Below are 16,542 nucleotides of genomic sequence, written 5' to 3'. Positions count from 1 at the left end.
CAAAAATGACAATTTCTGTTTTTTCGTAATTTTCACAAAGAAAGACAAGACCCAAAGCGCTGGTAATAGTACACGTGAGGTACACTTTGAGGTAGCTAATACCCCAAGGTAGTATAATAGTGCCACCCTTCTCCGTTTAGCTGCAATAGATGTGTCCGGGATTCCCCACAGTCCGGCATTACCCCACTTTCCCCTACGGGTGTTCTGTGCAAGTTTTTTTTTCGCCAAAAGAGTCGCCACCCATTTTTTTATTCCGGAGACCCCATTTTATGTCACTAGACTCCAGTTTGCAGCTCGCATTTAATGATGAAAAATTGTGTGTGTGTGGGGGGGGGGCTATCCACGGGGACTGTTGTCAGCCGTGATATCCATTTTAAAGGAAATTTATCGCGCTCACCTGAGTATGGGCTATGTCATCTAACAAAAATCTTCCAACATACTGCAGTGACTATCGTTTATTATTCATACGGACCATCTGTTTTTCAAGTTTGTTGAACTTGAAGTGTGATTCATTGAATAATTAACTGATTATCAGCAATTATATTCAATAATTCGTTAGTTGATCACACCAACAAGGATGCCGAAAACACGATATACAACCATAGATCTCCGTGCATCTATTTCTGAACTGGGATCTCGGTAAGTTAAGACGTTAAGTAAGCTTACAAGTTAAATTTATTTTATTTAAAGGGGCTTTCGTGATCCACAGCCTCATCCCCCCCACAAATCTCAAAAAAAGTTGAGATTTTTATATCACTGGAAACCTCTGGCTACATAATGTTTATGTACAGAATATTTCTTGCAGATTAATTCGTTTAGCAAAGATATCGTGAAATTTGAATTTCGTTCTGGTGCACCAGAACGAAATTACAACACATTGTCTATGCTATGGAGCAGTGTAATACACATAATCATGCATAACTCGCGAACGCAAAATCTGAATCAACTGAAATTTTGGGAATAGGTTTTTTTCGTGGATATCTAATGAAAAATGACATAAATAGAGGATGCTAGGATCACGAAATACTCCTTTAAATAGACTGAACTATAATCAAATTAAGTAATTCTTGGTCAAACTGGAACATGCGCGTTGCGTCCATGTAGTGTACTAAGCGTGTACGCAGTGTAAGGCGCGTGTATACTTTCTTCTGTACCACGCTATATTCGCGGAGCCACTGGCGTTCACAGGACAGTCATGACAGTGTTAAAAGTTTGGCCAAGTAGTATTACTTAATTTAAGTATGCTAGGTGAATTCAAATTTGCCATCAAATTGCATCATTTTATATATCAAATTAAAGCCCTTGAGTAAACAAAGCCAAAACTGAAAACCTTTTTTTCATAGCACTTTCCGTAGCAAAGTTACATCTTGTCAAAGATTGACTTTCATCAAAAAAAAGATTCAGCTAGCAAAATTCCCCAAACGGCATTTCGGGGTGTTTCTAGATCTTAGTCTCATTATGATAGCAGCTTTTTATAATGGAACTGCTATCAAAATCCCTCTAAAATTCCATGTGCGATTGCGGATTGACTTATCAACATAAAAAATCATATATTTGGGTCAAGTGAAGTATAGAAAACATATTTATGTAGGTTTCCTTCTTCGGCCAGTTGTTTTAAATTTCTATGTAAATATGCATTGACATTGTCGGCGAATTTGACTGACTAGCAAATGTGTTAACTAAGGTTTGCCTGGCATACCTACTTAATTTGTATAGTAACGGTACTGGGTTATACAACCATGATGTGTCAGATTCCTTAGGGCTCAAGCTTATTTGATGCAGGGTGATCTCCTGAGCATTTTGACACCTTTTTTCACTGAAATCGGCCAAAAAATGAGAAGGTGCCGGCCAAAAAACTTATTTGTGAGTGACAGGGGAGTCGGGGGGTGGTGTCTGAAAATTGTCATGTTATTGGTGCCAAAGAATCCATTTTTTAAAGTTGTATAAGATTTGGAGCATCCATGTTCTTGGAAACAGCCATTTTATGTGTACCGCGCTCTGTGTCCTGCGCCGTTGTGACAAGATTACGCTCTGAAGTTCTAAAACAACAAACTGTGTAATGACATTGAGTGCCCTTGTGTGTGTGATGCGGAAGTGAATCCAACCATGCCAACTCATTTGTGATTGCATGGTTATTATACAGGGCTGTCAACTTTTTGGAATTGCTTGCCGTGAGACATGAGGCGTACAGGGATTTACCGACTACAATGTTCAGTTTGACCCATGATTATTTGAGCCACGGTGCTCGAGAATGTGAAAAGCGGGTGGGGGGGTACGGGTTTAACAAATTATTTTGACGATGCGTGAGATTTTACTCATTTTCCAGCTTTTTGCGTGAGATTTACTACCTAGGCGTGAGATTAAATACCTAGGCCCTTGGCGTGAGACCGTGAGAAAGTGACCCAATGTGTGAGACTCACGCCCAATGCGTGAGAGTTGACCGCCCTGTTATTATAGTATTTTCATTATATCACAGTACGTACTAGGATCGATTCGTGTACAATGGTTGGCAGCTGTTTTCATTCAAATGAAATTTCTACTATAGTATAGTTCCCGGATAGTTAAGCATTCAATGTTTTGTAAAAGTGTACCGTGCAGTTTTATGTCCATGTGTTTCACAATGGCCACAGCACAAGTTAAAATCTTACAGAGCGTCCTCTACTTAGTTACTTTTCTATCAATTTAAAATAAAAGAAAACCTATATTGAGGCCTATTATTTTGTCTTATTGCATCACCAAATGATCAACAATTATGTCCATTATTATCATCTATTGCATAAAATAAAGAACCATGTTCTATAATATTTTTCAGTAAACAAGAGCGTATTTTAAGCGTAGGTACACCCAGAGGCGATCTGCTGTTGCCAAGTGGGAATTTATCAATGAACTTGGCGCTGTAGGCCCTACGCCTTGTTAGCGCCAACTTTGCAACATCAAGGTAATACACGCTTGTCAAAGGTTTACTGCAAAATATTATAACAGTGTAAATTGTTATCTTCACAGTACCATACCAAATTCTACAGCCTTGTCATGCAATAAGTAAAAAACCAAATAAAAGTAATCCATGGGTATTGTTTCCATCTTCATTTTGATATCCAAGTTTTTCTTTGTTTATCAGATTAATTTCACGTTTGCCATATATTTCCACTTCAGTAGCACATAGATGCCTTTTCAGAAAATACTAAAATCAGAATTTTGATGAATTTTAGGGTGTTTAGGTTTAGCGAATTACTGAATTGGCCTTTAAATAAACAAATGTGAATAAATAATAGAGAACAGAAAGTTCTATTCAGGTATTCAGCCAAATTATGATAAGTTTAATTATAATGAGCATTTTAATTTTTATTTGTTTTTTCAGATTACTTGGCCTTCGTGTTAACAATGTTTACGACATCAACAACAAGACGTATCTCATCAGACTTCAAGAGTAAGTTCAAAATGGATATTATGGACATTTCTTCCCAGTGTCTGTTCATTCAACTGGCAAAAATGTAGCCACCACTATTTAGCCAGATTTGATCTAATATTATACATAAGTTTCATATTTGTCGGTGCTTGCATCACTGCACATGCTGTAATTTTGTATTTCCACTCTGATTCTATACTCAATCTGAGGCCTGGAACCCTAAAATGTGGTTCTAATGTAGATGTGGTTTAAAAAATTGTTAATACATTTTTAAGCAAAACATACTTATAAAACAAGACCCTTTGTGTGTAAATTTACTTACAACCCACCCAAGATCTTGATGGCCACCTCACTTTTGTTTTACCATATTTGCACTGATCTTATAACTTCACAAAACTTGTTCACTGATTAGTATGCATGGTTTCGAGATTGTGCTGAAGACAAGCTTATTTTAGATAAAATCATACATTGTAACTTGATTTTCAATTTTGTGACTGATTTTGAAGAGTCACAATAGTTGACCAAATTTGTATGCAAATTTGATAAAAGCAATTTGTGTTTTGATTCAGAACTGACAAGAAAGAAACACTTTTATTGGAGTCAGGTAATCGCATTCACAGTACATCATATGAATGGCCCAAGAATCCTATGCCATCTGGGTTTAGTATGAAGCTACGGAAGCACCTACGGGGTCGCCGATTGGTGGGAATCAAACAACTTGGTATGGACAGAGTTATTGATCTCCAGTTTGGATCAGATGAAGCAGCGTATCATCTCATTATTGAGCTCTATGACAGGGTAGGTGAATGTGAAATGATACACATATTATTGAACAAAAAGGAGTTCAGATTTCAATATAAAGTGCATGCTATGAAGTTATATGAACTTATGTCATGGATGCTTGCCAATGTGCTATTATTGGCACCATACCGCAGAAACATGGCATGTTGCCTCAGGGGATCGACGCTAAGTCAGGTACCGCGTGAGCAAACTCAAAAATAGCGCAAACAGCGCAAGCGTACACAAAAGAAACTTCGCGCATAAGATAAAGCGATGTCGCCAGGTCTGTACGCTGTACCAGCATCAGCTGAAATCGAGTACGCTTAGAGGGCACAGGTATGGAAAATTCCAATTTGTGTATTACTAATCTAAGATTGGCACACTTTGATTATTGCAGTACTGTTTGGTCAAATTGTAGTGCTCATTTATCCAATGCTCTTCAGATACTGCATAATAGATTACCTAGGATTTTAATTAATGCTGACATAAAAACTCCAATACATGACTTTGGTGGGACAGACTTAAAGCATAATTATGATTGGCTTAACTTTGCTGCATATAAGGAGTATATATTATGTAGACCTTTTAACAAAGTAATGCAGTCGAAATTTTGTTGACATTTATTTGCATAAAGAAATACTGTTTTCAACCAAGTCCCTTTGTTACACACATGTCATGTAGCATTTTAGACCCATATATAATGATGCACAGGTTGGGTAATCGGCTACTAAGTTTGTGAAATTTGTTTTGTTACCAGGGCAATGTCTATCTGACTGACTATGAGTTTATCATTCTGAATCTACTGCGTACCAGAAAGGAAGGAGATGATGTCAGGTTTGCTGTCAGAGAAACATTCCCATTTGATGCTGCAAAGAAGCCAGAGCCATTACCTGAGATGGAAAAGTAAGATTCCTTACAAGGCATATGCATTAAGAAGCAAGAAAGCCTTTTTATGCAAAATTTGCCTTAGAAAAAGATTTTTTTTTCTGTACAAATTGTAAAATTGCATTAGATAGATAGATAGATATTTATTAGAACATACGCTTTTACATCAGCGGCACACGTTTAAGACGGTGCGTTCTACATTTAGTCTACAAAGTTACAAAAGGTGATTCAAAAACAAGCAAAACAAAACATAAATACATGTACATTGATACAAGTCCAAAATTGAAAACGGGTCCAAACATTTCCCTGGCCCGAAGTAGGCCCTATACATGTAGACATTAAATAACATTAAATATATACATAATTAACCAGATTATCTATATACAACACTTTTCTGAGCTATAACTCGTTATATGCCTATAGCAAAGTAAGCTCAAACATTATCATATAGCCTTTGTAGCATTTTGAAGTTGTTTGTATTGGGATTCAAATTATTTTTAGTAGAATCTATAAATATGCAGTAGTATCTACGAATAGTGGATGTAGAGTCACCAATCATGTATGTATGTTGGTATTCACAGATTACGAGAAATGATGGTATCTGCCAAGCAAGGTGAATTTCTTAGGAAGTTCTTGAATCCTCATTTTGGTAAGTATTTTAGCACTCAATTCAATCTAGGTACATATATTTTGAAATCAAATCTGTAGTCTAAAAGGACCAAAAATGTATTTAATTCAATTCACTGACAAATAGACTTTTTCTTTGTTTTTTTGTAGTGTTCCTTAATTACAAACTCAAAGTTGTTTGAAGTTTATGTGAATGAACAATATCTATTGAACTGATCTTAAAAGAAAGATGTTAAACTTAGAAATATAAAAATTCATACTTTTTTACCATGATTCCATTACTTGTGTGTATACAAATAAGTTTATGCAAAAAACTAGTAAAAAGTGCTGTAATAAAAACATAGCCATACCTGTATAATGTATGATTACTTTCTATTTAGTGTTTGGTCCATATCCTATTGACCAATGTATTTTAATGCCTTGTATTTCTATTCAGTTTTTGGTCCAGCTCTTATAGACCATTGTCTCTTGAGTCAAGGGTTTCCAGACAACTCCAAGATTGGACAAGGATTTGACATAAACCAAGGTACTATCTGGAAATTCCAATTGAAATCCATACACCCACTACTGAAAACATGACTTTAAAGTTTCCCACACAGGGGGTGTAGATTTCAAATGGAGTTGCCCATTCATGTTTGCATTTCAACCAAAAATGCAATCAAGCAACAAGAATTGATTTTGTGTTTTCTTTCTTTTACAGAAACAAGTTATTCTTTTTGGTTTCTTTTTAAAGCAAAATGTAGACCTTTAATGCATGGTTTGAAAATGTAGAAAAGTTAAAAGTCATTGGCATACATTTTGATTTTCATTTCATTGTATCCTGCCAGAAGCCCTGGATAACAAGGTAGAAACTTGTTGACCTAAACAATACATAGAGACTGAACTTATAATTCTGAACTCTTGCGTCGAACCAGCAGGTATTTACAATACAAATTATGTAGTAAATGATATTGTAATGATGTGTATGATATAACGGTTAAAACAAGCAAGTCACCAAATAAATGTTATACCATCAATCCATTTTCAGATCTGCCAGCATTATTGGCAGCTTTGAGACAAGCAGAAGATTACATGGAACAATCAGCTCAAAACAAAACCAAGGTTAGTGTCATAGTATCACTGAATTTTTCTATTTATAATTGAATACTTAGATATTCAATAATCTTTGACTGGACATATACCTTGAATAAAATTATTTTAGGCAAAATAAATTTTTTGCTTATATATCCAGGGATGTAATGTTTCCTGCAAAATCCTTTTTGTTACTTCAAATTTCAACACTTTTATTTATTTTTAGCCCGTTTTGAGGCTTTATAGCCCTAATTCATGCGATTTTCCTGCATATTCCTGCAAAGTCACTTGAGGCCACATGCATTTCTGTATAATCTCCCACATCAGAGGCTTGATCATAAGAAACAATCTGCTCCAATCCTGTGGGATGTGCTTGTAATTAAGCCTCCATTAAAGGAGGCATAAGATAAAGATGTAAGTAAAAAATTGGTTTTGTCAAACATGATTTTACTCAATGTATTTCTACAAGTGCGTCTATTTCATGAAACTACATACCCTTTAAAAATTTGATTCATATACATTTGCTACAGGGTTACATCATACAGAAAAGAGAAAAGAAACCAACAGCCTCAGAAGACAATCCTGACTCTGAGTTTCTCACGTAAGTAACTATTTCTTCAGAGAAATATATGTTGATTCTTGTTATCATTCTCAAGGCTTCAGGGGAAGGATACAAAGGTCACAATAGGCAAAATATCTAATTCTCAATCTTGAGAGAATGTGTCTTCTGCATACTGTTGCATCAGCATACTTTTCGTAGAACAACACAATCGCCCGACCAAAGACTGTGATTGGTCAATTCTCGAAATGTGTTTTAGACGTAAGCGTGTGGTCTTTGCATAATACGCTCGATGCAAATATCTGTGCATACCCAAGTTGGCTCTCATTATCGAAAATTAGATAGTTAGCCTAAGTGCTAAATTGACTTTTTCATAAGCAGGCATTTTCAAGTTCATGTGGCAAGAATACAATAGTATCTCAATATTAAGGCACTAAAATTTAAATGTACCAATTTTCCACTCTTGACTTTACCAGGGTACGAAAGGATTAAATTTAACATCATATATATACAAAGTGTGATTTTGATATGAATAAAAAGCTATTACTCACTGGGAAAATATGTGAGACAAAGAGATACTCAAAACCTGTAAATGTCTAGAACTTGACAGAGCAATCTTTGAACAATCTTAAAGACATACTTGACTGTATAAAGGGTAATTTATTCAATTTTCAATTTATTGTGGTAAATTTCTTTGGAATTAATATATATCGTTTTGCCATTTCAATCTTTCTAGATATGCAGAATATCATCCATATCTGTACAAACAGCATGAAGGAAGTCCATACAAGGAGTTTGACTCATTCAATCAGGTAAACCAGATTCAGTCAATACAGATTTAAAACAAGGAAAGGGTGACATGTTTGACAATCTGTATATCAAATATTATAAGTCCTGTATTATTTGTTTTGATCCAAATAAACTGAGCTCAAAAAGAAACTTATAATTTTTACAACTTGTGAATCACAAGGTCATATCTTAAAATACTGTCAATCAAAATGAACCAAAATTACACACAGGATTACCTTAATACTCTACTCAAAACACATGTCAGTAACCAAGCAGTTGTCCAACTGACACAACAGCAAAATGCACTGTCATGGGACAGCTTCCTGGACTTCCTTCACTTTCACAGCCCAACATTTGGCACCCAGGACAAAAAATCTGTGAGAATGCAAACAAGATCCTTGCACAGATGATAAAACGGTGCTGCTTTCTGCTTTTCATGCACTTTTTTCATGAAACAGGGCTGGGCTGTGAATGTGGTCCAGGAAGCTGTCCCATGTCAGTGCATTTTGCTGTTGTGTCAGTTGGATAACTGCTTGGTTATTGACATGTGTTAAGAGTAGAGTATTGAAGTAAATCTGTGTGTAATTGTGGTTCAATTTGATGGACAGGATTTCAAGATATGACCTTGTGAAAAATATAAGTTTCTTTTTGAGCTAAGTTTACATGCAAGTACTGAAAATCTTGCATAATTGCTTGTGAACCAAATATGTGTTCTTTTAAATATAATTGTTTCGAATCAAGTAGTAGCAATTTCATTTCACCATATTTGTGCAATTGAATACTTCTGAGCCTTGCTCTCCAACAAAACAAACTTTTAATCCATTTTAAATGTCAGTTCATCCAAGCTTCTCTCTCTGTTCCAACTAACTTTAACTTACAAATACTGAAATGGAATATTGTTTAAACTCAAGGAGTAACTTCTTCAAAAGGAAACTAATTTGATGAAATATTATTTTTTATAATAGGCAGTGGATGAGTTTTATTCCAAGATGGAGAGCCAGAAACTAGACTTGAAAGTTATACAACAGGTGAGATGCAATTTAAATCATAGAAAATATGATGAGATTAGAAATTGTGTAATGGCTGATGATGATGAATACTAGTTTTGCTGATAAATCTGTGAAAATGGTTGTGATGTTACTTCTATCTTGTGTTTCTTACATACTGTGGCGTTGTTGAAATTGTGTGCTAAATTTTGAATATGGGGTGTAGATTCTTCACTGTAGAATTAAATTACATCAATAATTAAATTACATAGAATTAAATTACATTATTAATTTTTTGCACATCACATTATTTGTTTTATTTTAATCATTTTTCACTTTTTTGCTTTGTTTAGGAGAAAGATGCATTAAAGAAACTGGAAAATGTCAAGAAAGATCACGAGAAGAGACTGGATTCGCTACAGAAAGCTCAGGTAATTAATGTGTGCCAATCACTATCTGATTACAAAAACGTTAAAGGTAGACGAGGTAAAAATAAATTGATTTTCATTATCTAAATCAATATATTATTGAAAAATAACACTTTGATGTTTTGCAAAAGTTCATTCTACAAATCATATAATTTGAAAACTTGCTTGATTTATTGTTGCTAATGAGTTATGTACGTTTTACAAAAGTGTTGCTGTTTCAGCCCTCTTTACAATATAACTCAAGAAAGCTCACTACCATTCGCAAGGTGCTGTGAACTACCAAATCGCAACAGTTTAAAATAGGTGCTAACCTTAACTTTGATTGTTGACATAAAAATTCCAGATAAAAATGCATATTTTTTAACATATGGAATAGATTGAGGATATTTGAATACAATATAGTGGGCTAGTGGTCAATTTGATTTTATTGCACACATACACCTTGGGAAAATCACCCCGCAAATGTTTTTAAAATTGCAATTCATATAAATAATTATTTGTTAGATTCATATTGACTGAATAATACATTGTTTACATTGATTTTCAGGAACTGGATAAAAGAAAGCTGAGCTGATTGAAATCAATCTTGATCTGGTAAGTGCAATTCACAGTAATAGACCATTACAAACAGAAACATCACATTGCTTCGTAAATCCATGCCATGCTGTCAGAATCCATTTGCACTTGTAGAGGGCAAGTGTGCACAATTCAAAAGTTTGGTCCTGATTAGCAAATGAAACTGGTGGCAAGCTAATGTTGGCATGTTGTTACCTGAAAAGCTAAAGTCACATTTACATAATCCATCTATTTTTAAGGTAAATGTGTTTACAGTTTCACATATTGATATTTACAAATCAAATAGTATTAGAATAAAATAGCTTTGATCCCAATATCATTGTAAATAAGTTTTTATACCTTGTCTACATTTTTCGTTTATTCTTATAATCTTTAATAATCAGGTTGACCAAGCCATCCGAGTAGTACGTAGTGCCATCGCAAACCAGATAGACTGGAGTGAGATTGATAACATTATCAGAGAAGCACAGAAGCAAGGAGATCCTGTAGCATCAGCAATAAAGACATTGAAATTGGATAGTAACCACATCACAATGGCATTAAGGTATGGTATATACATCACACAGACACCCCCCACTCACACACACCCCAACATACCCTTGTAAAGACCTGCAACAAAAACATGTCAAATAATTATACTATATTATTGTGATTATTGTCTTTATCATGTAGTTACGGGACAGTAGTCCTACTAAACTACCTATGTGATTCAATGTTTTTATGTGTGTATTATTTTGATCATAGACAACAGGGTCTATGATTTGATGCAAATAAAGTTTGATGATGTTGATCATGACACCCTTGTTGGTATATATTATAGATTAGTTGAATGAAAAACTAGTGGTTTTTGAACTGGATATTGATAATGACTGAAATAATAAAATAAATGAAAAATGTTGCAGATGTACTGGTGATGTTAACATGTATTTAATGCTGGTATTGACTCTAGTATAATGATGGTATTAAATACAAAACAATTGTTGGTAATGACTAGAATTAAAAATGTTCTACTGAACATGAAACTTAACGATGGTACTGAACGAAAATATGTTGTTGATATGCTGTTGATATAAATGACATGAAACATGTTGGTGTTTTAAAAAATTGTGTTAGTAATACTAGTGGTATACAACACGAATCAGTTGGTAATGACTTGAATGAAATGTTATAATAAAAATTTAGGTGGTTTTGAACTTGATGCTGGTACTGAATGTAAAGTGTTGTGAATTTACTGGTGATGCTATAATATGATACTGATGTTGGTATTTACTAATACAAAATAGTGTTAGTAATACTGGTGGTATTCAACACAAAACATTATTGTTGGTAATGACTTTATATTAAAAATGTTCTTTATTATATCTTGTGGTTTTAAACACAAACCAATTGCTGGTAATGATTTCTATGCTGTACTAGCTGCAATAAAATTGTTGCAAAGTGGTGTTGTTTAACATGAAAATCATGTTGTTATTGACTCTAATAGAATTGGTACTATGAAATATTAGTAGTTGTAATATCAAAAACCATTTGTGTTGCCAATGCCTAATGTTGACTAGTGAAAATGGTATAATTTTTGAGGCTGATGTTGATGACAAAAGAGTGTCTACAGAAATTATTGTTTGATGTTAAACATTTGTTGGTAACAACTCTAGTAAAAGGTATTAAAGACCCTGGTGGTGTTGAACAAGATGTTGATGATGATGATGTAATTCGAAACTGTGTCAATAGAATGTTACTACAGTTTGTGTCTCTCATTAACTATAGAAGATGTTGGTTTTGACACCTTATGTTATTAACTGATCAAGATAATGGTTTACTTACAATATGTACACCCCCAACCAGTACCATTTTTACCATGTTAACAGTTTTCCCTATTCAACAGCTTGGTTATGTTTTAAGCCTGAAAATGGTTAAAGGGAAAATCTTTTTGTTGTTGTTGTTGTTTTGTTTGCGAAAATTATTGACAGGTACTATTATACTGGGTGTATCTTTCTTTTTTCTAGTAATCTGTGATATACATGTACCTAGTAATACATGTGGTTCTTTAAGTAATTCTGATAATGCCTGACTGACGTTTCATTGTTGTACAGTACTTTTCACCCAAATATTGTTTGTGGCATGTGGGCCATACTTAATGTTGACCTCAAATTTATTTGAGTGCAAAAAATTTGTTTGTTTGTTTTAAATTGTAATTTTATATATATATATTATTTTGTGTTTTGATGTCTGAATGTAGCCCTTGTTCTGTATGCCAAAAGCGTGTTAAGAAAAATCACAGAAAACTGAAATGTAGCACTTGTAAATGTTTTGTGCATAAATCATGTAGCAGTCTGAGCAGAAAAGAATTCATGAAAAATGACAATCATTATTGGTTTTGTGTAAAATGCAATGATACAATGAATTTACCATTTAACCACTTCATTGATGATGAAAATTTCTTATTAGAATTGTACAAGTATTTTGATATTGATGATACTCCACGTGAATTTAATGTTGATAAATATGAACACTTGGCTATTGATCCAACAAAATACCAGGATGATATGAATACAGGGCAATTTAACAGTCACACTAATTATTATACTGATACTAAGTTAAGAGAGGTTACTAACTAATCTTCTGAAAATTTGTCACTCCTTAATTTTAACATTAGGAGTCTGGATAAGAACTTTGATTCGTTTAGAGATTACATGTGTACTATTGATATTGACTTTCATGTTATAGGATTGGTGGAAACATGGTTAAAAGAAAAGCCACATGATTATTTTAATGTTAGCGGTTATAATCTTGAATTTGCAAACAGAAAGAATAAAAGGCGGTGGTGGCGTTTGCCTCTATATGAAGAACAACATACATTATAAACTCCGTGATGACTTGGATGGTATTGAACATCCTGAATATGTTGAAAGTCTCTTTCTAGAAATAGAAAGAACAGGATTGCAAAACATTGTTATTGGTGTTGTATATAAACCTCCTGATCAAGGGATACATGAATTCAATAAGTATATAGATGGAGTTCTGTCGATTATTAATAAAGAAAATAAACTTGTATACTTGATGGGTGATTTTAACATTAATTTGTTAAATGAAGATGTTCATGTACCTACTGCTGAATTTCTAAATACTATGTCATCTTATTCCTTATATCCATGTATTACAAAGCCTACAAGAATTACCACAAAAACAGCTACTCTTATTGATAACATTTTTACCAATTGTTATACATGTCAAACATCTGGAATCATGGTAACAGATATAACCGATCACTTTCCAATCTTTCTATCTACAAATTTAAATTTGTACAGAAAGATTGATAATCTTCAAGGTACCTGTAATTTTAACACACGGTATAAAACTGAGCAAAATGTACAAAAATTTCAAAATGAGCTGAAAAAACGTAGACTGGGATTTTATTTGTTCATCTGATGATGTAAATATGTCATATAATAAGTTCATTGAAAAATTTATGCTACTTTATGATGAGTGTATTCCAAAATGTAAACCCAACAAGAGGGCCAAGAAACATGACCCTAGATGTCCTTGGATAACTAAAGGGTTGGTAAAATCGATTCGTAGAAAGAATATATTGTACAAGAAAAAAATCAAAAAACCAACTGAGGAAAACATTTCTAAAAATATAAATCATATCGTAGTAAGCTAACATCTTTACTCCGACTGGCAAAGCGTCATTATTTTTCTTCATTGCTTGGAAGAGAAAGGTACAGTATGAGAAATACTTGGAAGATTCTCAACAATATACTGAGAAGTAAAAGGCGTAACATGTCTCAAAAATTTGTAAGTAATGGGAAACAATAACAAATCCTAAGATAATTGCTGATAAGTTCAATGAGTATTTTTCAAATATTGGACCCAAACTAGCACAAAGTATAAGCCATACTGGTAAAGATTTTTGTGATTATCTAAAAAATCCAAATAGTTCTACATGTTTCTTCAAACCAACCACTGAAGAAGAAATTCTGAAAATTATTGCAACTTTGGGTAGTAGAAAAAGTCCAGGTCACGATGGTATAGGATCTGATATTGTTAAAAGAGTTGCGAATGAAATTGCATATCCACTGCAAAGGATTTTAAATATCTCTTTAAACACAGGTGTTGTGCCAGATGATTTAAAAATGGCAAAGGTAGTTCCAATATACAAAAAAGACAACCCTGAAATGTTTGGTAACTACAGACCAGTTTCAGTGTTACCATGTTTTTCTAAATTGCTTGAACGGATTGTGTATAATAGATGTATTGATTTTTTAAATAAGTTCAATGTTTTGTATGATAAGCAGTATGGCTTTAGAAGCAACCATTCCACATATATGGCAGTTTTGGATTTTGTATGTGACATTGAAAATGCAAGTAGTGAAAAGAAACACACAGCTGGTATTTTTATGGACCTGTCAAAAGCATTTGACACCATAAATCATAATATTTTGATAAGCAAACTGGAACACTATGGTTTTAGAGGAGTAACATCTCAATGGTTTTCAAATTACCTTTCTGAGAGAAAACAATATGTGTCATACAATTCAGAAGTCTCATCTTATGAACCGATTTTATGTATGCGTTCCACAAGGATCAATATTGGGTCCTCTGCTTTTCATCATCTATATGAATGACATCGCCACACACATCTGAATTACTATCATTTATTTTATTCGCTGATGATACTACTGTTTTCTACTCACATGAAAATATTAATGAACTCTGTAATGTAATTAATAATGAGCTGAGGGAGGTAATTAACTGGTTCAAAGCTAACAAACTTTCACTCAATGCAAAAAAGACAAATCTCATGTTTTTAGGTACTGTGTCCAAAACCAAGGAAATCAATGACAATAATATTGTAATATCTTTAGATGGTTGTAAACTGACTCGTGTTAAAGAAGCCAAATTCCTGGGTCTAACTATTGATGAAAATCTTTCTTGGAAGAAACAGATTGTTAATATTTGTAATGTGTCTTCTCGAAATATTGGCGTTTTGAACAAGGTGAAGCATTATTTACCCGAACAAACTTTGTACAACCTTTACTGTTCACTAGTTGTACCCTATTTTAATTACGGTATTTTACTTTGGGGAAATGCAAACAAGGCATATCTGAACAAATTATTTAAGCTACAAAAAAGAGCTTTAAGAATAATATCTCATAGTCCGTATTTAAGCCATTCAAGACCACTTTTTGATAAATACAATGTTCTTGATATATTTGATATGTACAAGAAAGAGTTGTCTATTTTTATGTATAAGTATACCCAAGGTATGTTACCAAAATCATTTGATGCTATGTTTAAGAGTCTTAAGGATATTCACAGTTATAATACTAGAAATAAGCATAATTACCAACTGCACAAAACAAGTACTGTTGTCTCAAATGGTCCAAAAATTTGGAATCAAATACCTTATGAGATTAGACAGGCTACCAACATTTCTCTCTTTAAGAGAGGAGTACATGCCTTCCTGAATGACAAGTAGATCCAAGTATGTTTTGCTTCATTATTATAGTGTAATATTTCTGTTAATCATTCTGTTAAATCATTGCCTCCACTTAATATGTCATCTCAAAGTTGTTTATCATTGCTTTTATGCTTTATATCAGCGTTTGTAATTTGCTATATGGTCATTTTCACAGTAAAGGGTGTAACTTTTGATTTTTTGGGTCAAAATTTCAAACCACTTAAATATGTTTCTGTTTACTGAAATCATGCATAGAAGCAACTTAAATTCCAGTAAAATAATGTTTCAAGGCTTAAACCTTTTGATTTCTAATAAAAAATTGACATTTCCATAACATTTTGGTTAAAATCTAAGAAAAATGTATTTTACATAACCTCAGAAAATTATGACATGAAAGCTGGAATACATGTGAAATCCCATTCCAAAGTAAGTCAACAGATATAAGTTAAATTTTATACCATGTTTTGCTATGTTTGTAATTGCAGTTTTGAAAATTTTTAACATCAAGTGTCATTTACAATGGAAATTTCCAAACCTTAAACATATTTTTTAAGTTTTAATTGGGTTCCTAAAATAATTTGAATGTCTAACTTCATGTACAAATACTACTTGATGAAAGGAACCTCCCAGCCAAGTTTCACAGAAATTGGAGTTATTTTTAGAATTGGCAATTCAAGCGATTTGTGTTTCGGAGGCTTCAGTTAACAACACAGGTGATCATAAAAGTAAAATATTTGGCTAACCAGTACAAGTTGGCATGAAAAAATGGGTAAAAGATATCACAATTACCAATTTTCATGCTTTGCTTCTAAGTATTGAATTTCAGTTGTGACAAAAATTAAATTATCACAGCAAGTCATTTTTTTTTTTTTTTTTGGCTTCATGTTTACAATTGTTAAACATTGCAGAAGTAGTTTTTTTTTAAACAACAGTGTTGGGATCATCTAAGCTGTTATTTTCTTGTGTATATTGAA

The 16,542-nt window shown here is 33.3% G+C and overlaps 1 protein-coding gene across 1 annotated transcript in view; it reads left to right on the top strand.

The window, feature by feature from the left end:
- The first annotated feature begins 467 nt into the window (after nucleotides 1-467).
- LOC140152589 (ribosome quality control complex subunit NEMF-like) overlaps nucleotides 468-16,542 on the top strand; it is a 37,261-nt gene continuing 21,186 nt past the window's right edge. Inside the window, 14 exon segments of the mRNA XM_072174985.1 lie at nucleotides 468-639; nucleotides 3,359-3,427; nucleotides 3,976-4,204; nucleotides 4,944-5,089; nucleotides 5,653-5,720; nucleotides 6,135-6,224; nucleotides 6,726-6,799; nucleotides 7,300-7,370; nucleotides 8,065-8,140; nucleotides 9,083-9,145; nucleotides 9,457-9,534; nucleotides 10,079-10,094; nucleotides 10,097-10,125; nucleotides 10,491-10,651. Of these exon segments, the coding sequence (XP_072031086.1) occupies nucleotides 578-639; nucleotides 3,359-3,427; nucleotides 3,976-4,204; nucleotides 4,944-5,089; nucleotides 5,653-5,720; nucleotides 6,135-6,224; nucleotides 6,726-6,799; nucleotides 7,300-7,370; nucleotides 8,065-8,140; nucleotides 9,083-9,145; nucleotides 9,457-9,534; nucleotides 10,079-10,094; nucleotides 10,097-10,125; nucleotides 10,491-10,651 (1,232 nt within the window). The 5' untranslated portion in view covers nucleotides 468-577.

Source organism: Amphiura filiformis, chromosome 5, assembly GCF_039555335.1.
Source record: "Amphiura filiformis chromosome 5, Afil_fr2py, whole genome shotgun sequence".
Taxonomy (NCBI): domain Eukaryota; kingdom Metazoa; phylum Echinodermata; class Ophiuroidea; order Amphilepidida; family Amphiuridae; genus Amphiura; species Amphiura filiformis.
The sequence above is the reverse complement of the archived record's forward strand: the minus strand, read 5'-3'. Positions and strand labels throughout refer to the sequence as shown.